This window comes from Humulus lupulus, chromosome X (genome assembly GCF_963169125.1).
Source record: "Humulus lupulus chromosome X, drHumLupu1.1, whole genome shotgun sequence".
In the NCBI taxonomy this organism is placed as follows: domain Eukaryota; kingdom Viridiplantae; phylum Streptophyta; class Magnoliopsida; order Rosales; family Cannabaceae; genus Humulus; species Humulus lupulus.
This window is the reverse complement of record NC_084802.1, coordinates 4,292,868-4,317,966: the sequence shown is the minus strand read 5'-3', so window position 1 is coordinate 4,317,966 and position 25,099 is coordinate 4,292,868. Positions and strand designations below refer to the sequence as shown.

At 37.0% G+C, this 25,099-nt stretch overlaps 1 protein-coding gene and 1 non-coding gene across 2 annotated transcripts; both read left to right on the top strand.

Moving 5' to 3' along the window:
* Window positions 1–3,226: 3,226 nt before the first annotated feature.
* LOC133807624 (small nucleolar RNA R71) lies at window positions 3,227–3,333 on the top strand. The gene has a single exon (XR_009879526.1). It is a non-coding gene; the product is annotated as a small nucleolar RNA R71 (small nucleolar RNA).
* A 10,369-nt stretch (window positions 3,334–13,702) lies between these two features.
* On the top strand, window positions 13,703–17,008 carry LOC133803345 (uncharacterized). The gene is made up of 9 exons (XM_062241349.1): window positions 13,703–14,186; window positions 14,313–14,516; window positions 14,602–14,659; window positions 14,750–14,812; window positions 15,641–15,716; window positions 15,953–16,068; window positions 16,215–16,304; window positions 16,538–16,669; window positions 16,755–17,008. Exons 1-9 carry the CDS (start codon window positions 13,840–13,842, stop codon window positions 16,887–16,889), a joined length of 1,221 nt encoding a protein of 406 aa, XP_062097333.1. The 5' UTR covers window positions 13,703–13,839; the 3' UTR covers window positions 16,890–17,008.
* The last annotated feature ends 8,091 nt before the right edge of the window (window positions 17,009–25,099 follow it).

Genomic DNA, 25,099 nt, shown 5'->3' with positions numbered 1-25,099 from the left:
TGCAGCATGATCAGAATAAACAATAATTTTAGATCCTAACAAATAAGATCTAAATTTCTCCAATGCAAAAACAACAGCAAGCAATTCTTTTTCGGTTGTGGAGTAATTTAATTGAGCATCATTTAAAGTTTTGCTAGCATAGTAAATTACATGAGGTATTTTTTCAAGTCTTTGTCCTAAGACAGCACCTATAGCATAATCAGAAGCATCACACATTATTTCAAAAGGTATTTTCCAATCAGGAGGTCGAATAATGGGTGCAGTAGTTAACAAATTTTTTAATTTTTCAAAGGCAACATGGCAATTATTATCAAAGACAAAAGCATTTTCTTTTCCAAGTAAATGGCATAAAGGCCGAGAAATTTTGCTAAAGTCTTTTATAAATCTTCTATAAAAACCGGCATGGCCTAAGAATGATCTAATTTCTTTCACAGTTTTAGGTGGGGGAAGTTTTGAAATAAGATCAACTTTAGCTTTATCAACTTCTATTCCATCAGATGAGATTACATGACCTAAAACAATTCCTTTTTTAACCATAAAATGACATTTTTCCCAGTTAAGCACAAGGTTTTTCTCTTTGCAACGAATTAAAACAAGTGAAAGATGGTGCAAACATTCATCAAAAGAGGAACCAAACACAGAAAAATCATCCATAAATACTTCAAGAAATCTTTCAACCATGTCAGAAAAAATCGAAATCATACACCTTTGAAAAGTCGCAGGTGCATTACATAATCCAAAAGGCATGCGACGATAGGCAAAAGTTCCAAAAGGGCATGTAAAAGTAGTCTTTTTTTGATCTTCTGGGGCAATGGGGATTTGGTTATATCCCGAATACCCATCAAGAAAACAATAATATGCATGGCCAGCTAATCGTTCAAGCATTTGATCAATAAAAGGTAATGGAAAATGGTCTTTTCTAGTAACATTATTCAACTTTCTATAATCTATGCACACTCTCCACCCCGTTTGTACTCTAGTAGGGATTAATTCATTTTTCTCATTTTCAACAACTGTGATCCCAGACTTCTTAGGCACAACTTGAACTGGACTAACCCACTGACTATCAGAAATAGGGTAAATGATACCTACGTCTAACAATTTTATGACCTCTTCTCTGACTACTTCTTTCATATTTGGATTTAGCCTTCTTTGACATTCCCGAGAGGTTTTAGCATTCTCTTCTAGATGGATTCTATGCATACATATGGATGGGCTAATTCCTTTAATGTCTCCAATGGTCCAACCTATGGCTTCTTTATGTTCTCTAAGGACATCTAACAATTTACCTTCTTGTTCTTTATCTAGAGAGGATGCTATGATAACAGGTAAGGTTTCAGACTCTCCTAGAAAAGCATATTTTAAATTTTCTGGCAAAGGTTTAAGGTCTAACTTTGGAGACTCAGAAATTGATTGAACATGACCTAAGGGTGAAAAAGGTTCAACTTTGGTTTCATTTAAGGGTATAGGCTCTACCCAAGAATTCACATCATCATTAGAGTCATCAACATGCAAGTTCATACCAAAGTATTTTTCACAAAAATCAAATAAGTCATTTCCATCATTTTCACAAATACTATCTATCATGTTAACTTCATGCACTTCTTCACACTCAACAGATTTAACCACATTAAATACATTCAATTCAACAGTCATATTTCCAAAAGATAATTTCAAAACACCATTACGACAATTTATGATTGCATTAGATGTAGCTAAGAATGGTCTACCTAAAATGATAGGAATTTGAGCATGCATATTTTCCACAGGTTGAGTATCAAGAACAATGAAGTCAACAGGAAAATAAAATTTATCAACTTTTATCAAAACATCCTCTATAATGCCTCTAGGAATTTTCACAGAACGATCGGCTAATTGAAGAGTTATAGAGGTAGGTTTTAGCTCACCAAGACCTAGTTGCTTATAAACAGAATAAGGCAATAAATTCACACTAGCACCCAAATCAAGTAAAGCTTTGTTAATAAAATGATCACCAATAATGCATGAAATTGTGGGACACCCAGGATCTTTATATTTAACAAGACTCTTATATTGAATAATGGAACTAGCTTGTTCAGTTAAAAACGCCTTTTTAGGAACATTAGTGTTTCTTTTAACAGTACAAAGATCCTTTAAAAATTTAGAGTAGGCAGGAATTTGTTTAATGGCATCTAAGAAAGGGATATTGATACTAACTTGTTTAAAAACTTCTAAGATGTCATTATATTGGCCGCCTTTTTTAATTGGAAGTAATCTTTGTGGGAATGGGGCTTTTGGAATAAAAGGATGGATTGGAGTTTCTTTGTTTGATGAGTCATTGAGATTAGAACTAGAAGGCTGACTCTTTTCTTTTTCTTTTTCGTTTTCAACCTCGGGTATGTAATCGGGTTTGACAATTTTCTTTCCAGACCTAAGAGTTGAAATTGATTTGACTTCTCCATTATGACTAGACTTTCCTATCTCATATTGACCTTTTGGATTAGGGATAGGTTGACTAGGGAATGTTCCTTTTTCTCTATCAGCTAAAGCAGTGGCGAGTTGTCCTACTTGTGTCTCGAGTTTGGTAATTGATTGAGATTGATTTTGTAGGATTTGTTGGGTGGATTGCATAAATTGTTGTAAAGTATCTTCTAATGAAGGTTTTCTTTGTTGCGGATATGGTTGATTTTGTGGGGCATGAGCTTGGTTTTGTGTGTTGTATTGGTGCCCTTGATTCATTTGGGGTTGGTTTTGTCTCCATGAAAAGTTTGGATGGTTTCTCCAATTTGGATTGTAGGTGGACGAAAATGGGCTATCATTTGGTTTCCCATAAGAATGAAGAGCATTGGCCTCCTCAGAAAAGGCTTCTTGGTAGGAAGGGCATGATTGGGCATTATGGCAAGGACTAGAACATATAGAACAAACATCTTTTCTAGGTTGAATTGGAGAGTTTATAGTTTGGCTTATGGCTAAAGCTTCTACTTTTCTCGCTAATTTGTCTAAGGATGTTCTTAAGTCTAATTCTTCTTTTACTTCATACCTTCCTCCTCTTTTTGGTGAATTAGTTGACCTAGACCTAGGATCAAAATAATTCCATTGTTGTGAATTGACAGATAAATCTTCAAGGGCGTCCCACGCCTCTTGTCCTTGAAATTTTAAAAATTTTCCAGTATGCATAGATTGAATCATTTGACGATTAGAGGGAGTCAAGCCATCATAAAAATATTTTACAAGTCTCCATTTTTCAAAACCATGATGAGGACATTTTAATAATAAATCTTTAAATCTTTCCCAACATTCATAAAACTCTTCATTATCTTTTTGAAAAAACTCGGAGATTTCTCTCCTTAGATTATCAGTTTTAGACATAGGAAAAAATTTCAGTAAGAATTTATTATAAAGTTGATCCCAGGTAGTTATAGACCCCGTGGGAAGGGAATTTAACCAAGCTTTTGATTTGTCTTTTAATGAAAAAGGGAACAATCTTAGTTTGACCGACTCATCAGAAAAATTTTGAAATTTAAATGTTGAGCAAATTTCTAAGAAATCTTTGACATGCATGTAAGGATCCTCTCTATCTAACCCATAAAAGAAGGCAACAATTGAATGATTGATGGTTTAAGCTCAAAATGAGTAGCAGAAGTAGTAGGTAAAACAATGCATGAAGGAGCATTAGATGAAATAGGTGCAAAATATTCAAGCAAAGTTTTTTCAGGCACAACATTTTCATCAACAGGATTAGCAATAGGTTCCATGATGCTCAAATTTTTACTAACACTTTCAATTTCAAACAAAGATAAACGTCTTTTTACTAATTGTTTTTTAGAGTTACGTTCCCAATGATGCATACAATTTTCACAAACAAGGCAACAATGATAATCTCAAACAAGCAATTTTCTGATGTGGAAGATCAGTTAAAACCGCAACCACAGAGCATACTTAGAATTTTTAGAGATTTCACAACAATATAATTCTTATGGTTTACTTGTCCCCAGGCCTATTTGTTTCCACTTACTCGCGCACTACTAACAACTCCCCGAGGTTAATTAGTAGAGGCGGATGGGAATTTTGTTCAAATTTCCTTTAAGCAAATATTGCTTATGGTGAAAGGACAAGATTTAGGTTTCTCTTTTTTTTTTCAAGTATTTTTCACAATGTTACACTAAAATATTAAAGAAGACAAAGAAAAATAAGGCAAAAATGAAATAAGACTGAAATTTAGGCAAGAGTAGGGAGGCATAGCATGCCATCAACCATAACAAAATTAAGGTAAAAACTAGGAGGCACAAGTGCCATCAACTTAAACATAAGATAGAGGACTAGGAGGCAAAAATTGCCATCAACTAGCTAGGAGGCAAAATTTCCATCAACTAGTATTTTGCGGAAATTAAATAAAATAAAAATTACAACAATATAAATAAAGAAAATTACAACAAATGTTAGGAGGCATAAGTGCCGTCAACTAACAAAAATATAAAAGAAATGAACTTACAACAATATTATAACAAAATTAGGAGGCACAAGTGCCATCGACTATAAAAATTAAAAGGATAGATAGGAGGCACAAGTGCCGTCAACTAAAAAAAAAAAAAAACAATAAATATAAATATAAGTATATATTTTTTTTTATGGGTGGTTGAACCGTCCCAAATTTCTTTTTATCTTTTTTTTTTTTTTTAGATTTTATAGATATATATTTTTTAGTTTTTTTTTTTAAGTGTAAAAAAAAAATTAAAATAACTAGTAGAAGAATTCACTAACCTTGAGATAAATTCATTTCTTTTCTCTTGCAACTCCCCGGCAACGGCGCCAAAAACTCGATGGACCCAAAACGGGTATGTTTAAAAATTTATATATCGCAAGCGCACGAATCGTCCATATAGAATAGTGATCGTAAGCAAGGATGTCGAACCCAAAAGAGTTGTCTAAAATCGAAAATGAAACTATTTTAAATCAAAAGTAATAAATTCTAACCTAGTTCCAAAGATTGATAAGTTTCAATATTATGAACATAAAATAAAAGATTGAAAAATAAAGCTATTTAAGATAATGAAAATGAACCAATAATGAGTTGAAAATAAGTGTTAAAAGAAAAGATTATTAAGATACTAGAATCCACAAAATGTAAATTTAATAATATTTATTAGTATATTGATTCCCAAGTTTTAGTGATAGTTAAAATAATTTAGACTATCATTTTCCAAAAATATTTATAATTTTAAGCACAATTTTCTTAAAAAAAAATAGGATTTTTCTTCACTTTTCAAAATTATAATTTCAAAGCATTTAGTGTAAACCAATCTAATGAAATAACAAATAAATCAATGAACATTATTTATAAGGCAAAACATAATATTTTTGTTCTAAGCATGGATGTGTACAATTTAATGACACATCTTACACAAAGAATATTATGTTTATGCACTAATGAAGAACAAAGTGTAAATATGTTCTAACAATCTAAAATACAAGATATTTAAGATGAAAGAAATATATGTAGAAGAAAAATCCATAAACTTTGTTGCATTACAAGGGAAATCAACATACAACATAAATATTACATAGTTACAAGTTGCTTCATCATGATCTTAATAATCTTATGAAAAAGATTAGAAGCACATAACTAGAGTAGAAATTACAAAATAAAAGACATACATACTTGCAAAATGCTCTTGAAAAACCCAAATGGAAGATAGAATGGTAGAGAGAAAATGAGAGAAAAAAGATGGTAACCAAAATTAAACCCCTAAAATGGTCTTCAAAACCCTTATTTATAGCCAAAATGAGATTATTAAAATAATCAATTTAAATTAAGTAAATTGATTAAATTAATAATAATATGGTAAATAGGGGTAAATTATAGGAGTGATGATGATTTTGGGTGAAAAATGTGTAGAAAAGTGGGTAAAAAGGTGGCATTTTAGACAAGGGGACAATGAGCACATTTATGGGCTCAAGGGGCGTTTGGACAGCAGTGACAGGCGGCTGGGACGCTAAGGGGCCTGCTGGGCGAGCTGGGGTTGGGCCGGTTGACAGGCCCACGGTGGCTGTGGGCAAAGGCTGGCGTGGAGAAAGGTAGCTGGGCCGTACGGATGGGGCTGGCATTTATGCATGGCATTGGAGGCATATATGCTGAAGGAGGGAATGGATTGGACACGTGGCGGCAGGAGGGAAATGGCTGCTTGGTTGGAGACACTTGCTGAGCCTTGGGGCTGTGCCAGACGCAAGGCTGGGAGAGAGGCAGTGGGCCTGGGCCTTGGTGGCTGGGCTGGTGGGCTTCTATGCCACAATTTGCTATTTTTTCTTCATAAATGCCATTTTTGTTTTCTTTTCTCTTCTTTCTTTCAAGCATGCAATATAATTCCTACAAGATAAAAATAAATTAAATAACAATCAAATATTTTCAATTATAAATAAATCATATTAATTATTTGAAAATATTGATTATAACTTAATTTAATAAAGCATTTAAGTTCAAAAGAATTACATTTTTAACTTCTAACTTAACAATACAAATTTCATATAATTAAATTACAACATATTATAATAAAATATCTATAAAAACATATAAAAATCTATAAAACTACACTAAGACTAATAAATTAAAAATTACATAAAAACTTAATAAGTTAATTAAGAACTCAAGAACTAAGCAACAATTAGCATATAAAATATGGTAAAATAACTCTATTTTGTAGAGTTATCACTCGACCTGGCCGTTCGCCTGAGGATAGGCCACGGAGGAGAAACTTTCACAATTCCGTACCTTTCGCAAAATTCGGTAAACAGGTCGCTGTCAAATTGAGTCCCATTGTCGGAAACGATCTTCTTGGGCAGCCCAAATCGGCAAATAATGCTCTTAACAACGAAGTCAAGGACTTTTTTGGAAGTTATCGTTGCCAGAGGTTCTGCCTCAGCCTACTTCGTAAAGTAGTCGATGGCCACCACGGCGTAACGGACCCCGCCTTTTCCAGTAGGGAGGGCGCCAACCAAGTCGATCCCCCAAACTGCAAACAGCCATGGGGATGAGATCATCTTCAGCTCGACTGGGGGAGCTCGGGCAACTGTGGCGAATCGCTAGCACTTGTCGCACTTCTTCACGTATGAGATTGAGTCTTTGAACAGAGTTGGCCAGTAATAACCTTGCCTCAGGACCTTTAAGGCAAAGCTTTGCCCCCCAGTGTGATCTCCGTAAAAACCCTCATGCACTTCCTGCAGAATGGCCTTTGCTTCGTCTGGAAGAACACATCGTAGCAGAGGTAGGGAGTGCCCACGTCGATATAACACCCCATCTACTATAGTGTACCTGGGAGCTTGATACAGAACTCGCCACGCATCATTACGCCCTTCAGGTAGCTTTCCTTCGACGAGATACTCCAGGATGGGAGTCATCCAAGTTGGCCTGGCGTCAATCATCTCGACCTCCGTCCTGACTTCTTCTATACTTGGTTTCTCCAAGAATTCTATCGGCACTAACCCCAAGGTTTCCGTCTCCCCAGAGGTGGCGAGCTTGGCGAGAGCGTCCGCGTTAGCGTTCTGCTCCCGAGGTATCTACTCGATCGAGCCTCGCCCAAACGCGGACAGCTCAACCTTTACCCTTGCTAGGTAGGCAGCCATCTTGGGTCCCCGTGCTTGATACTCGCCCAGAACCTGGTTTACCACGAGCTGGGAGTCACTGAAGCACTGGACGGAGCTCGCCTTCAGCTCCTGGGCTATCCTTAGCCCAGCCAGCAAAGCTTCGTATTCGGCCTCGTTGTTGGAGGCCTTGAATCCGAACCTCAACGCCGAGTGGAATCTATGTCCCTCGGGGGATATCAAAATGATTCCAGCTTCGGAGCCGTTCTCATTGGACGAACCATCCACGAAGATCCTCCACGACGCCTGGGCCGAGGTGACCTGGGGTGAGGCTTTTGCAGGCTCCTCCCGGAATCCTGCGCACTCTGCTACGAAATTGGCCAGGGCCTGAATTTTTATAGCAGTTCGCGGAGTGTACAAAATCTCGAACTGACTGAGTTCGATTGCCCACTTTAACAAGCGTCCCGATGCTTCGGGTTTTTGCAAAACCTGCCTTAAAGGATGATCGGTCATGACGTGTATTGAGTGAGACTGGAAGTACGGCCTGAGCTTTCGCGAGGCCGTGATAAGGCAGAACGCCAATTTCTCCATCAACGAGTACCAGGATTCAGCTCTGAGAAGTCTCTTGCTGATGTAGTAGACTGGTTTCTGATCCCGATCTTCTTCCCGGACTAATACGGCACTGGCTGCATCCTCCGTGACAGCCAGGTAGAGGAAAAGAGGCTCTCCTGCTTTTGGTTTGGATAGTACGGGTGGCTCGGCCAGATGTGCCTTCAGGTCGAGGAAACCGCTTTCGCACGCTTCTGTCCATTCGAACTTCTTATTTCCTCAGAGTAGGTTGTAGAATGGCAAGCACTTATCGGTGGACTTCGAAATAAACCGGTTGAGGGCTGCCACCCTTCCTGTCAGGCCTTGGACATCTTTGCGCGACCTGGGTGAGGGAAGCTCGAGCAATGATCTGATCTTGTCGGGGTTTGCCTCGATTCCTCGGGTATTGACGATGAAACCCAGGAATTTTCCCGACGCGACTCCAAAAGTGCACTTCTGTGGATTAAGCCTCATGCCATACTCTCGTAGTATCTTGAAGCATTCTCCCAAGTCGGAAACATGGTTATCGGCAGTCTTTGACTTGACTAGCATGTCATCAACGTACACTTCCATGTTTTTTCCGATCTGGTCTGCGAACATTCTATTCACCAACCTCTGATAGGTAGCACCGACATTCTTCAGCCCGAACGGCATGACCTTGTAACAATAAACGTTAGTCGGGGTCATGAAGCTGGTGTGCTCCCAGTCCGCCAGATTCATGGCAATCTGATTATAGCCTGAGTATGCGTCCATAAAGGACATGAGCTCGTGCCCCGCCGTGGCATCCACCAATTGGTCGATCCTTGGCAATGGGAAACAATCCTTGGGGCAGGCTTTATTCAGGTCGGAGAAGTCGATGCAGGTCCGCCACTTCCCGTTGGGCTTTGGGACTAGCACGGGGTTGGCGACCCAAATCGGAAACTTGGCTTCACGGATAAAGCCACATTTCTTGAGCCGGGCTACTTCTTCCTCTAAGGCTTCAGCCCGGGTTGTTCCTAGGCGTCTCTGTTTCTGGGACTTTGCAGGAACGCTTTTATCCAGATGAAGTGTGTGCATGATGACACTCGGGCTGATTCTCACCATGTCCTCGTGTGACCATGCAAATACATCCAGGTTATCCCGCAAAAATCTGATCAGCTCCGCCTTCCTCTCGCTACAGAGGTTTTTTCCGAGCTTAACCATCTGTGACGGGTTCTGCGAATCGATGCTTACTTCTTCGAGCTCCTCAATAGCCTGGAGCTCGGACCTGTCCTCGCCTATTCGGGGGTCGATATCCTTGCTTAAGGTGATATTTTCCCCTTCGGCGCTTTGAGGTTTTTTAATCTCAGGATCAGCTAAAGGTTCCTGAGATTCCTCTTCACCACCTTGGATGGCCATTGCCAGCTGCCCGAGTTTAGATTTTCCCTTCATGGAAATGCTATAGCATTCCCTGGCAGCGAGCTGATCGCCATGGACAGTGCATATTCCCGTGGAAGTAGGGAATTTCATCGCGAGGTGGCGGATGGAAGTGACGGCCTCAAAAGCTATGGGCGTAGGTCATCCCAAAATTGCGTTGTATGCAGCGGAGCCATCGATGACCACGAACTCGAGGAGTTTGGAGACTGTCCGAGGTCCTTCTCCTAGGGTGATCACCAGCTCGATCATCCCTATGGCCACCGATCCTTCTCCCGAAAAACCATACAGCATCATGGAGGTCGCCTTCAGCTCGACGACAGTCAAACCCATCTTCTCTAATGTGGACCGGAATAGGAGGTTCATCGAGCTCCCATTGTCGATCAGCACCCTCCTAACTCTCTGATTAGCGAGCTGAACTGCTACGACCAGAGGGTCATTATGAGGGAACTGGACATGGCCCGCATCTTCCTCCGTAAAAATGATCGGCTGCTTCTCCAATCGCTGCTGCTTCGGCAAGCGCTGCTCCGAGACAAATTCTACTCCATTATGCGCCTTGAGTTCGTTCACGTACCTCTTCTGGGCGCCCCTGCTCGTGCCAGCCATATGCGGACCTCCAGAGATGGTGGATATCTCCCCTCTTATCACGGGAGGAGGGACATCCTGATCTACCCGAGACCCGGGCTGACTGGCCGAGACTTTTGGAGCAGGTCGACTTGCTGGGACCCTGTTCCGTGCGTACTGAGCCAAGGGGCCGGCTCGGATGAGAGTCTCGATCTCATCTTTTAAATGCCTACAATCGTCGGTATTGTGGCCAACATCGTTGTGAAAGCGGCAAAACTTGGAGGTGTCTCTCTTCCCCTTTTGGTGCTTCAACGGCTCGGGCCTCTTCCAGGGGAGGCGAGTAGAATTAGCCAGGAAAATATTCTCCCTAGACTGGGTGAGCTCTGTATAAGTCGCATATATGGGCTTGAACTTGTCTACGGACTTATTCTTCTTTTGGCCGTGCTGGCTGCCCTCGCCATTCCTCTTTCTTTTGCCTCCACCGAGCTGGTTATTCTGTGTGACGTTTTGGGTCGCTGCCACGACCTCCGTCCTCACTCCAGTGGGCTGCTCAGGAACCTGGCTGGTTCTTGCAGCTGAGGCTTTGGCCTCCTCCAAGTTGATCCATTCCTGAGCCCTGTTAAGGAATTCGTTAACCGAGCTAACTCCTTTCCTTTGTATATCCTTCCAGAGCTCTCCTTCCACGAGGATTCCAGTTCTCATGGCCATGAGTTTGGACCTGTCTTCCGCGTCTCTGGCCCGAGCAGCGACGTTCGCGAACCTGCTCAGGTAAGCCTTCAGGGTTTCGCCGGGCTGCTGCCTCACGTTAGCCAGAGGGTCGGCCTGAACGCGGGCAGGCTGGGAGGCTCGGAATGCCCTCTTGAAATCAGCCGAGAAAATTTTCCAGGAGCTGATTGACTGTCTTTTGCCTTGCTTGAACCACTGCTTGGCTGGTCCAGTCAGTGTGGACGGAAAGATCAAACATCTCAGCTCGGGGCCAATGTTGTGGGCCATCATCAGGGTGTTAAACATCCCCAGGTGATCCGACAGATCTCAGTCTCCATTGAACTTGGACAGGTGCAGCATACGGAAACTAGGTGGGTACGCCGTTGCTGCTATGCTGGGGGCGAAGAGCTCCATCTCGTCCCCCGAATCGTATTCATCCTTCTCCTTTTTCGACAGGAGCTTCCTCATCAGCTCCTCCATCTTAGCCAGGCGCTCGAGGGTTTTGTCCTGATTTCCTTGGTTATTCTGGGGCTGTTCAACAGCTCCGGATCCATTGTACATATTTGGTGGGTTATTGCCCCTCCTATCATGAGATAGGTTATTTGGGGCATTCCCGCCGTTACGTACTTCGGACAGGGCTCCCCCTAAGCGGGCATGGCTGTCACCTCCTACTTGCTCCCCTCTATGGGAGTTAAGGCGATCTCGCAGGTCGCCTCCCTGAGTGGTTTGTGGACTTTGCGCCAAACTTAGACGTTGACGCAGGTCTCCGCCAGAAAGGTCACTCCGGCGACTGCCGGTCCAGTAGCTCCTGTTAGATAGGCTCGGAGTCCGCCTTTGGTGGTGAGGATCCAGGCTTTCCCTTGGCGCCCTGCTACGTCGGGAAGGTCCGGCTGATGGCGGGTTTCTCCTGCTACTTCCATAGGCTGAGATATCTCGGATGGGCCGAGGAGGAGATGGATATCTGATCGGAGATGGAGGATGCCTGACCGGAGAGGCGATCCTGGTTCCGTCAGGACGGATCAAGTTAGGTGGGGGCATCTCGGCCCTGCCAACCTGCGGGTCCCGCACCTGGCGATCTGGACGAGGCGTAGGACGGCTGCTGGGGACGGGCTAACGCTGCGAGCCCTCCCCGGACCTCCTTCTGGAATTTCCTCGAGCTGCCCTAGGCGCGTTCGAGGCTGGTTGAGAGCTAGGGGTCGAAGTTCTGACCGAACGACTGTACTGCTGTTGTCCGGCTTTAGGCACTTCTCCGAAGTTTGCCTCTCGATGGTACGATGAAGGAGTGGAGTTGGCTGTCGGAAGTCTGTCCGAGCGGCTATGCCTGGACCGATTACCCCGGCGAGACTTAGGAGCCTCGCCTTGCCTCTCTCCGACGTTAGCGTCGGTTGTGAGAGGGGGTAGTCGGGCCAGCACATCCTTGATCTGCTAGTTAGCTATTGCTAGCTAGCTCATCAGCTGAGCATTCTCCATCTCCACCGCAGTGTAATAACATGGGTTCGGATTAGGTGGCCGGGGCGCTGAACTCCTAGTGTCGTCTTGGCCTGCCGGCTATTTTCCTGGCCGCTGCTGGACTTCAGGAATTTGTTCACCAGGGATGGCAATATGATGAGCCTTCTGCCCATCATGCTGTTCTGTCTCGTTACCGTGCCTGGATCGAGTAGTCACCGTAGTTGGATGTTTGCGACAACACTAATCTGACTTGCTCTCAATGAAAGCACCAAACTGTTGACGCGGTTCTTCGCCAACAGGTAATTAAGAAAAGAAGAGAAAGAGATTAGTGCTTATGTTGAACCGAAATAGATAAATGATCTTGGAAATGAAATGGTGACTCAAAATACGTTTTTTAAGTGGTTCAAAGGTTAAAATCCTTCTACTCCACTAGTCAGTATTATTGCTATATACTGGGTATTCTTTTACAGGATATTTCTTACAATATAGAATCCAACCCCCTTTAACTCCCAAGGTCTCTATATTTATAGGAGAAGGCACTTGGGAGTTGGTAAGAAGGTCATCCCGTGACCTTCTTACCTATCATGTCAACTCTGGGACATTCATGATTAATTCCTAAACCTGACACATAAGTGTGGTCAAATCAATAGGTAAGGGGATAATGGGCCGCACGGCCCAAACCAGTCGTGGGTGTCTAAATGAGCACGTTCCTGCTGCGTGTCCGAGAAGTCAGGGATATATTAGACACGTGATGTCTGATATATGCACGTTTACCTTGCGTGGTTGACTTTATAAGAGGTCACAACCTCCAACTCTAGCTCGTACCACGAGCTGGATGCTTCCCTCGACCTGTGGCTTTCAAAGTCCAAACTCAGTCTAATCTTGGCAAACCCTTAGGTTACCTCGAGCTGAGGAGGTAGGGTCGTATGATGGCAGCTCCGGTCTTGTGGACGTCCACATGGTAATCATGATTCGGCCGTACCTCAGCTCGCTAATCAGCCCGTGGGAAAATCAGGGCGTACAAATTTTATATTTAAAATTATTTTGACTATAATAAAATTTGGAGTACTATTTTGATCTATTTTATATTTACAAAAAGTCTAAAATATAATTTAATAAAATATAAAGTACAAACAAATAATAGTGCAAAACACACTAACCAAAATTGTATTTATCGAATAATTTATTTTGTGCGCTTGTATCAAATAAATGGATATTTAATTATTTATTTTGGTTTATTCACTTAACAAACGACATGTAGTTAGAAAAGTCGCTTATTTTTCGAAAATAACGTTTATATTTCTGTCGTTTTCTTTTCCTAATAATAAAAGGACACATCGATTACAACAAATTTATTATTGTTTTCTGAGCTTAAATTCAGACTAATAATGATTGAAAATCGTCCAGTAAAAAACAGTTCGGATTATTATCAGCCAAAGAATTGATTTGAAATCGTGGCTGAACGACCAACTTACATTAAAGACTCAAATTTGCAAACTTTCTTAAACCAAATTTCACATTAACTTCGCAAAAAAAATTATGATGCTCCTTTAGTTTTGGATAATCAAAAGCTCATTCTTTCTGGGAATGGAGCTTCTGGCTACTTCATCTGCCTCCTTATTCAGTGCCAAATTCAGGTGCTTACCCTCTCTGACTAAGAGCAGAACCAACCACTTGTTTGTAACCCAATTCAATGGCCGAACCAAGCTCCGATTTGGTGGGAGTAGAGCCATGGTCTCTGCGGTGTGGGATGGCTATGCCGGGTCAGAAAGTTTCAGAGCTAATAACACCTCCAACAAAAGCAGCTATAGTCTAAATTTCACTCAAATAGATTCTTGCCTGGTAATACCTCCGCCCAGTGGAGTGGAGCCCAGGGCAATCATCAAATTCTTGGGAGGGGCCTTTTTGGGAGCTGTTCCTGAACTTACATACAGGTAGGAAAATACCCTTTTTGTTTTTACTTGTTAAATTCTCAGACTTTTCTGATTTTGGTTTTGATTAATTGAGTTATTATCATGGTTCTTCCTTTGTTTTCCTACCCGGGTTTTTTTGGGGTTCAGCTATGTCATCGAGCTATTGGCTAAGGAAGGGTATCTTATTATATCAGTGCCTTACAATGTGACTTTTGACCATGCCGATGCTGCTAAACAAGTTTATGAGAGATTCAATGCCTGCTTGGATTCCATCTTGGTCTCTGGGCTTCCTCAATCAAATCTAACTCCTGTCCAGCTTTCTGAGCTTCCTCTTTTCTCCGTTGGCCATAGGTAGGTGAAAGAATGAGAAAGTGAGAGGTGCTTGAGTTAGTTTGATGTGTCAATTGTCACCATTTTCTGTTGTTTTCGTTTGCAGTAATGGTGCATTGCTCCAAATACTCACAGGAAGCTATTTTGCTGAAAAGATTCCAAAGGTTGGTTTTCTTAGTCAGAATTTTTCATTTTTTTCCATTTTATGTCATTTCTTCTTAGTTTCACTTGAGTTTATGTGTCTTGTGGTCAAGGCCAATGCCATTATTTCATACAACAACAAGTCAGCTACAGAGGCAGTCCCATACTTTGAACAGGTTAGTAGTTTTGCTGGTCTTATAAGGATCTTGTGCTAGATTTGGATACTGTATTTTCTGTAATTAGTTTATTATATTTTGTCTTTGTAAGTCTAGGATGCTATCATGCTAGTGTTCTTCATTCAAGGGAAAATGACTAATTTTCTTCTGTTAGCTATGAACTAATTGTTTTATTATAATAAGGGTGGTTTTGGTCATGACCAACATTAGCTGCTTAGGAATTTGATGAGGTGATGTAAAATAAACATTGAAATTCTCATTTGAATATGGAGACCATGCGCCTCAATAAACACTACATAATTACTTGCCAATTCTATGTAATATCTGATCATTTATTAACAAGCCAATGATAGATTATTAGTAAATTCATTAAGAGTAATTGATGAAAATAACATTTTTTTTAAGTCATTTTGCATTTTGGCATACTTTTGATAATTTTTTGCAAAATAATCTCTATCTACAATTTCAAACATCAGCTGTCTGAAAATTTTTGACAAGCTGTCTGGAGTGTCGAAGATTATTTTGTAAAAAATTATCAAAATTAGGCCAGAGTGCAAAATGACTCCAAAAAAGAGGTCATTTTGCCAAGGGACGGTATGCTTTTTGTCAGTTTCTTTAAATCTGTGTAAACTTGATGTTCTTGTAAGGAAAAATGATAATGTTGGGAGTTCTTTGATATATGTCCTGGTATTTCTGTGAGTTACTGGTGCCTGGATGAGGCTATTCTATGGGGAAGACTTGAAAAGGATATAGCAGAGAAAATTGCTGTATTTTTTTATACATCTGGAATCCCTATGATTCTTTATCTAATTTCTGTTTTTGCTACAGCTGGGTCCTCTAGTTAGACAGATGATGCCGGTTGTAGAAGCATCTCCAGTTTATTCAATGGCTAGAAGTGCCTCTGGTAGAGATCTTTCATTTAATTTTATAAAGTTCTGTACTTTTGCAAAGTTTGTTACTCACTAGCATTCTTCAAGTGCTACAACATTTAATTGGGATTTGCTATGTTAATTTTTCGACCCCTTCATGGTCATGTTTATAAATTTTGCCTCATCTTTTCAGTTTTAACTTATTTATATGCTTTGTATATTCTTTTCAATTGCTGTTACTCCAACTTATTATTGATACTTAAAAATCTAGGGGACGCATGGAAGGTGTTGCTTGATGCAGCTGGAACTATAATACCAGCTAATGATCAGCAAACTTTAAACTCTGTGACAAAGTTTGTTGATCAGTTGCCCTCAGTGTTTGGTGAGGTATTGTAATACTTTTCTTATGCATCTCAGAGGCTGGTTCATTTGGTCTCTTGTGGATTGGTTTTCCTATACCGGAATGGTATCTGTGTTTGAATCTCACCATGATAACCTTTAACACAACTAAGAATTTCAAATGTTTCTGTCAGGTCACTCAAGGGATATCAGAGTTCAAGCCGTCACCCTCAGAAAATCGCAATCGATGCAAGAACTCGTACAATGTCAAGCACACCCTACTTGTAAGTATGCTACTCCGCCCCGCCCTTACATTTTGGAATTGCAATGGAGAAATGAATGTTCACTTATTTACCATGTGAGGATAGTAACACACTTGACCATAGATCTTAATATGACATCATCAGAGCCTAATAACTCAAAAGAGCATGCAGTCCAAAACAATAATGAGCCAATAGAGCTACAAGAGATCCGATTCAAGATTTGCTCTTCTAATACTGCTAAGTTTGTCTTATAGGTGAAATTCAATTTTGACACAATTGATGAGACAGATCTTCTTGAGGAAACATTGAAACCTCGAGTGGAGTCGATTGGTGGGACACTAGAGAAAGTTGAACTGAGTGGTAACCATATCACACCATGCATACAGGTACACATACACTACATAATTCTCTCAAGTATCATAGTTGCACTCTTTCAGCCATACTTAAAATGTTTATAATTTACACTTTCAGGAGCCAAAGTGGCAAGTAGGTAGCGTGTACACTCCAGCAGATGCATTAGCTCAGGGTCTTAAGACCCTTTCCTTGAATGACTGTAGAGTCCTCGTCAGAACCATTAGTGACTGGTTCAGAAAACTCGAAGATTGAAGCCTTGAGTTCCCATTAAAGTACTGTAGCTTTGTCTGGTATTCACTCTTTGTTTCAGGTTTTAGAACAACAAAACTGCATGTATATACATAAATATATACAACATGGAGTTAAAACAAGAGGATTGTAATTTGTATGCATACATTATACATATATACATAAATATACACACAAATATCGATTGTCAAATGTCATGTCGCAACACTCGAGACTAGTTCAAGTTCAAGTAGTTATTTTTAGTAAAAACGAGAAGAGAGAAGCATCCCAACTAGATTGGTACTGAACTATATAAATGAAAATATAAAATTGAAGTATTACAAATAAAACCGAACAAACTTTAACATTTGATAAGACGAAAGATGAAAGATGACCAAGATGTAAGATTTTTTCATATAATGTTTTTCAATGAGATTAGGGAAGCTTTTACACCCAAATTTCGAAAATGAGCCTCGAAATGTAGGCTCATAAAGTGTAAGCTCGAAAATGTTGATTAAGGGTTCAACACTTGTATAAATTAACATGTTTACTGATTTGTTCTAATTGGCAACCGAGCACCAGTTAAGAAAGTTTGAGTTTAGGCATCAAGCTCGAAAGGATGGATCTTCTCCGAAGACTGAGTGCAATTCGAACCTTCATTGCAAGCTCGAAGAGGTTGATCTCCGATGGTTATGCTTGATGGAATCACCGGTTAAGGATGAGGTTAACCAGAATGATGAGCTCGTGATGTTGGTTGATCTCGAAAGTGTGTAAATTGAATGTTCGAAGTCGACAGTCCAGTTTGAATGTGGTTGTTGTTAGAAAATCCCTATTCCTAGGAGATTTGTTGTAATCTGATAATAAATTCTGATTATCATAGGATATTACATGATTAATGTATTTAATTATATGTATTTCAAATTTGAATTGTAACTTTTCGAAATAAAGGAAATATATTTTTGTTAACTAGTTCATAATAGACTGGAGAATTTCATTTGTGGATACGTACAATTCGGTACTAGGAATACTTTGCAAAATTGCTTTGTAAAAGCTTTAAGAGAATTCCACCACTCAATAATATTGATTCGTGGACTAGATAGACAGATTTTAACTGCTGAACCATGTAAAATCTCAATTATTCTAGTGTATTTTCTTAATTTTATATTTACTGCTCTTTATATTTAAGTTTACGAAAATTAATGCTAACAGAAGCCAACTTAAATATTTGAGGAAACTAAAGATGACAAAGATGTAAGGTGTAATTTTCAACATATTATTTTCGTATGACGTTTTTTTCATATCTACAAAGAAAAAAGCTAGTGATGTAAAGGGTATTCATTGCCTTTACAAGTTGAGTAATAATAATATATGAACTTTTTGATGTAAGCATAGTAGGGGAGACTTTGCCTCTACCATCCATAGTCAAGAAAAGGAGCAATATTTTGTCTCTTGTGTTTGGTAAAGACTATTCTCCATTAATTGTAGTTTGGCTTAGTCCTTAACTTTGCTACTATGGCATACGACGTGTAATGCTAAGATGATAAATAGTGACAAATGGTTGATTCATTGTTAAAAATGGACCCAAAATTTTCCATGATAAGATCACATTCACAGTTGAAGAAGTAAATTTTGAGTATGAACCAAGATTTGAAAGACTTTTTCTTCACTTATGAAGGTCCAATTTTGACACTTCATACCACACTACTCTTGCTAAGTTATGGCTATTAAAGATACCCAAGTCCCATAGAAAAAATTAAAATCTAGGTGATATTACAGAAGTGTCGCCCTGTCTTACATTATCTGTCCCCACAAGATAACTAACTAGTAAAGTTTTTATTTATTTATGGGATATTTTCGGCAAAAATAAATAAATTATTATGTTTGTAGCACATAAGTACCTAAGTTCTTTTTTTGGCGGCAAATGTGCATTCCGTCCATGTTTTGGTGCAGTTTAGTGCATTTGTTTGTTTTGCCATTAAGTCCACCACCATGACATGAAATTTACTTAGAACTTTGGTACTTTCGCTGCAAATATCTCTTAAATTGGGTACTTTCACAACAAATATTCCTTTAATTATGTACTTTCACCGCAAATATCTATTTAATTGAGTATTTTTACCTACATATTACAATCAAACTTAACAGTGAGAATTGACGGTTGAACTAAACTGCACCAAAACATGGACATAATGTACTTTTGTTGCTAAAAAAATAACTTAAATACTTAAGTACTACAAACATAATAAATTTGGTGCTTTCAGCGCAAATATCCCTTTATTTATTTATTTTATGTAACATTATGTTTGTCAATGAAAATAAAGATGAAAGAAAATTAGGAAAAGCCAAAGATTAGGAATATGCCACATAACAAGTAGCAATTTTATTCATTACATTTAAATTTTAATTTGACAAAAGCTTGGGAAATGAATCATGTTAAAAACTTAATTGCGATAAATGAAATTGTTCAAGTTGTGATGACATACCAATTATGTTTTTTTTTTCATGATTATTTTTTTAAAATTTATATTACTTTAATTTCAAATGATGAAAAAATATCTTGTCACATGAAAATGTAACTAGTTTTCTCCTTCCTTTTCTCTCTTATAAAAAGAGGAATCGGTTACATTGTGCATTGTTTTTGTCTCTTCTTCTTTCCCTCCTCCACCAAACATAACATTAGACCAAAAGCAAGTAAAGGTAATATTTTCTATCATTTACCAATAATCATTTCCAATCTTGATCACACTTGTGTTTGAGACTTTATTCTATAAAAAATGGTATGTGATCCAAGAGTAACACATATACTATATTTTTAAATATTTGAGAGAGAACACATGTTGATCAGCACTATACACCAATACAAAAGTATTTTATGGTAATGCTCAACGTGTTTTACTATACTAATGAGGTATTTATTTTGAGAGTAGTTAAGTGACCTTAAAAAGTGTAAAGAGACTTAGGATAGAAGTAATATTAAACTCAAGTGTATAAAATAGTTCACTTTACCCATAAAAAACATGTGGGGCCCACGAAATTATTAACTTTACCCCTTAAAAATTTGAACCAAACATAAAAAAGTGTTTTAGATTCTCATTCTCACATTCATTTTATCTCATGGTAAGATACACGCATTCTAGTTTTGGTGGACAATGGTGAAAAACTTAATAACCTCTCAAGTAAAAAAGAAAAATTTGAGAGTTGGTTTTTGTTGTTGTGGTGTAGAGTTAGAACTTAGGAGAAGATATTAGATGAATGGAAGGGATTGGAATTCTCATGGATAGCCCATTGTTTGGTTTTAATGAGGTGCATATCCTCTGATACTCTTCTTCTTATGCCATGCATGCCACCACCAGCCCCCAATCATGTGCTTGCATTCAATTCATTTTCAAATCTCTTTATTTCTCTGTTGTTGTTGTTGTTTTATTTCTTATTCCTAATAATCACTAAAGAAACAAAAAAATAAAAATAATAATAAAACCTTTAGGTTTTGTTTGGATGGTGGGATTGGATTGAATAGGATTGGATAACTTTATAGTGTAATCTTGTTATCAAATTAGAGGTTGTTGAAAAAAGTAATTCAACAATCTAAATAATCCCCTAGTTTGGGATAACTTAATCCCATTGAAAAGTTTAGGATAATTTTATCCTCTTCAATCCCTTCCTTCCTTCATCTATCCTATTTTTTTTTTTTATATATATAATTTAGTGTTAGCAAATAAGCAACTCATCAATTCTTCTATATATTTTTTTTCTTATATTTTTTAATCTCATCCAATTCAATCCATTCTCAATATCCAAACACCAGTTTAAGAAAATACATTATTGAGGGCTCTTTAGAAACCCAAAAAGAAAATAAGAGAAATATGTTGATACAAAGTGAATATCTACATATAGTTGTGAAGATATATGTTTATAGTTTTGATATATAAGAGTGAGAAGAGTGTGTGTGTGTGTTTGTGTCACATAAGAAGACAAAGAACAATAAGAAAAATGAGGAGAGTCCAAATTCAGTTTGTTCTCTTTCTCTCCCACAAAAGTATGGATTGGGTTTCTCATGGTTTTGATTGGTTGCAACTTGTCATTTCCAAACAATAATAATTCCAACTTGTCATCCTATTCTTCTTCTCAGTTTCTAGAAGCCTATTGTGTTCTATTAGTAATTAATATTTATTCAATTTATTTAATTAATGATATGTGCATTCAAAATATGCATCAAAACATTACACACAGTGATGTGGCAGTTTAACCTAGCCAATCACATTTATTAAAACTGGGACCCACTATTTTAAAAAACAGTTACACGTCACTGTGTGTAATGTTTGGGTATATATTTTGGGTGCACGTATCATTACTCTAATATAAAACTATATTAAATATGTAATTATAAGGTTTGAATTCGTGTTTTTATTAAGGATGTGTTGGAAAATTTATATACTTTAATTAAGTGTATTTAATTGCTAATAATGACACATAAAATCAAAGCCTATAACTATATAATTTATGTACAAATTTATATGTAGCTATAATTACATAGGAGAATTCTCCTATATGGGCTTTACTTTAAGCCTTATCGGTAGGACTCTCAGTGTTTATAACATGTGAACAGTTTTTGACGCGATTTTTTTTTTGATCATGTATATAGTAGTTATTTAGAGCATTCTGCAAATTTTCAGAAAATTTCGAATAGTTTACAATACCGAAAACTAGGTTCAAACATGTTGTTGCACGCGTGACTAATTTTTTTTTATGAGCGTGGAAAACAACATGTTTGAACCTAGTTTTCAGTACTGTAAACTATTCGAAATTTTCTGAAAATTTGCAAGATACTCTAAATAGCTACAATATACACGACCATAAAAAAAGTCACGCCAAAAACTGTTCACGGATTGAGAAACACTGAGAGTCATACTGCTAGAGCTTAAAGTGAAGCCCCTATAGAAGAATTATCCTAATTACATATAGAACCATATATATGTATGTACAAAATGAGTTAATTGGTAAAATGACTTTATTTTAAATTATTTTGCACACTAGTTTAGTTTTAATAATTTTTTACAAAATAAATTTTGTCTAAATATTCGATTAGTTATTTTTTGACTAACTATTTGAAATTGTGAACCAATTTTCAGAATTTTTTAACTAATTTTTTAAAATTTTCAACCAACTATCTAGAATACAAAATAACTTAAAAAAAAAATCATTTGCGAAACAACAAATACAAAATTATAAGATAATTCTACATTAGAGTATGACAATCATGATATTTGTTAAGATTGTATATTATAATCATTTCATTTGGATGGTACACTTTAAATGAATGATATATATTTTTTTTCCAAAATTATATTCAAATATATAAAATTATTGAAATAGGGGCCAACAAATTAAATTAAAAAACGATATGTGAATTTAAAAGGAGAGATGGTCCCACTCAACTCAACCCCACTTGTACCGGAAAATGACCTTACATTTTGCGGTTTATATGGGAGAGATCTCTCTTACTCTATATATCCACACAACACATAATACTATATAATACTACTTGTCAACATAACATATATCATCAATATCACACTCATTTATCCAAATTAAAAAAATGAACTTTATTTTTTATTTTTTATAAAAGACTCAAAAAAAATTTAAACCTTAGAGCACTTGCAATTAGGGCTGAGCATTGGGCGGGTTGGTCGGGTTACAAGGCATTTTTATCCGTCTAATGTTATAATCGGGTTAGAAAAAGTGACCCGTAACTTGCCCAATTAAGAATTTTTTTTTTTAACCCGTCCAATAATTTGGGCGGGTTGGTCAGGTTAACCAGCCCAAACCGAAATGGTATTTTGTTTTTGGCGGGTTGGTTGGGTTGGGCGGGTTGGTCGGGTCAACCCGCCCAAACAAATGTGGTATTTTTTTTTTTTAACATTTTTGTAATTTTTTTTCTTTTAAATACTAGTACTAATAGTGTGAAGTTTATATTTTTAAGCTTAAAACAATATTTTAAATTTATAGTAAAAAAATTAAAACAAAACTTAATTAATTTATATATTTATTTAAATATATTAAAAATAATAAATTCTTAATTGGGCGAGTTGATAATTATTTTCAACCCGCCCAATGTAACAATTGGGCGGTTTAAATTTTGGTCGGTTTATTCGGGTTGCGTTTTTTGGCGATTTTTTCAGGTTGGTTTAGGCAGTTTATTCGGGTTGGGCGGATTGTAAAATTTTTTGCACAGCCCCAATTGATACTATAAAATGCATATACTTTTTAAAAAAAATGAAGAAAATAGTAAAACATATCTTTTCTATATTTTGAAATTGTTGTTCATCTTTAAAATATTTTTCTCCTTCTCATTTATTATTTTATGATCTTTCTTCATTATTTTATATTTCAAATGAATAATAAAAATTAAAATATATAAATTTATATAATATAAATAAAAATAGAAAAATTATTATGTAGTGTAATATAAAAGTTATGGGTAAAATAAAAATGAGAAAATACTATTGTGGCTTTTGTATTTTGCGCGATTCTTTATTTGTACATTATATTTTGTTAAATTGCATTTCAGATTATGTGATGTGAAAAATAGATCAAAATAATATTTTTGATTTATTTTGGTCAAAATTATTTTAAATATAAGATCAAATGTTTGATCTTTAGTGATGTGATGAAAGAAAGTAATTGAGGAACATAAAAATAAATATTATATTTAAAATTATTTTAACTAAAATTAAATTAAAATACTATTTTGATTTATTTTGTAAAATTTGAATCCAAAATATAATTACTCCAAAAATACTTCCAAAATAAAAAATTAGTAAATGGTACACTGGAAAACTACTCTTATTTATTTATTCTTTAATTATAAAAAAAAATGAAAGAAAAATAAAGTGAGGATTGAGGAATAAAGAGGGAATTGATTGAGTTGAGTGGGAGAGAGTGTGGCAGAGGAGGGTGCAGGGCAGGGGCGTGTGGTGCTGCAGCAGGCAGGCAATTTTCTTGTCCATAGCGTGGACTCCCACGTGGCAGCTATGATCTGATTGGAGCCTTTAAACTGTGCCCACGTGGCACCATGAAGTGTCATGTCAGCTCTCCTCCCCTCACTGGAAATAAATTTAACCCTTTGATTATGACCCGTCACATCACCCTCTCTTTCTCTCTGTATCCACAGGCGGTCCCACGCTTGTTTTTCAGACTCACACTTGAATATAAATAAATAGGATATTATAGGAGTTTTACTTAAAGTTTATCGGTAGAGTTTTTAGTATTTTTCAACTCATGAATAATTTTTTACGTTAATTTTTTTATGATTGTGTATATTGTAGCTATTTAGAGCATTCTGCAAATTTTCAAAAAATTCTGAATAATTTACAGTATCGAAAACTAAGTTCAAACATGTTGCTTTCCACGCGCATAAAAAAAATTAGTCAAGCATGCAACAACATGTTAGAACCAAATTTTCGGTACTGTAAATTATTCATAATTTTTTAAATATCGCGTTGATGCTCTAAATAGCTACAATATACACAGTTATAAAAAAAAAATCACGCCAAAAATTATTCACGGTCGATTCTCCTAAATATATATATATAAATATTCATATTTATATTTATATTTATATAATTGCATTCTTCATTAATAGTATCATATCTTTATTTAATTTGCATATTTTTGGTACCTAAAAGCACTTAATATCATAAAAAAAAAACACATTCCATTAAATCAGCTAAACTATTCTTTATTTTAGCTCACCATATTTTCAATTTTGAGTATTGTTATTTGACATTTTAAAGTGTCCAATATCACATGAAGTGATACCCAATGATTGATTAGTGATATATCATAATACTTATTAAATTCAAATGTGTGGGACCCGATATTAAATTACACCAATAGCGGTATGACACCTCCTTGTGGTGTTGGGCTTAACATTTCTCTTCTAACTCTATATGTAGCTAAAATATACCTCTCCTTCAAACATTTTTTATTATTATTTTAGTCATTTCATTCTCCCTCTTTGTAAATTAATTATTTATCTCATTTTTCTTAATTGATATTTTAGTGATGTATTTTAAATGATGGAGTAGAATATCAATTGGTAATGCTCTAACATATTTTTTTTCACCATTCATATAAGTGTAAGTCTTTTTTTTTTAATATAAGAATAAATGATACTTATGAAATTATTAGGTTGCCATTACATTTAAATATATATTTTTAAAATATGATCATAC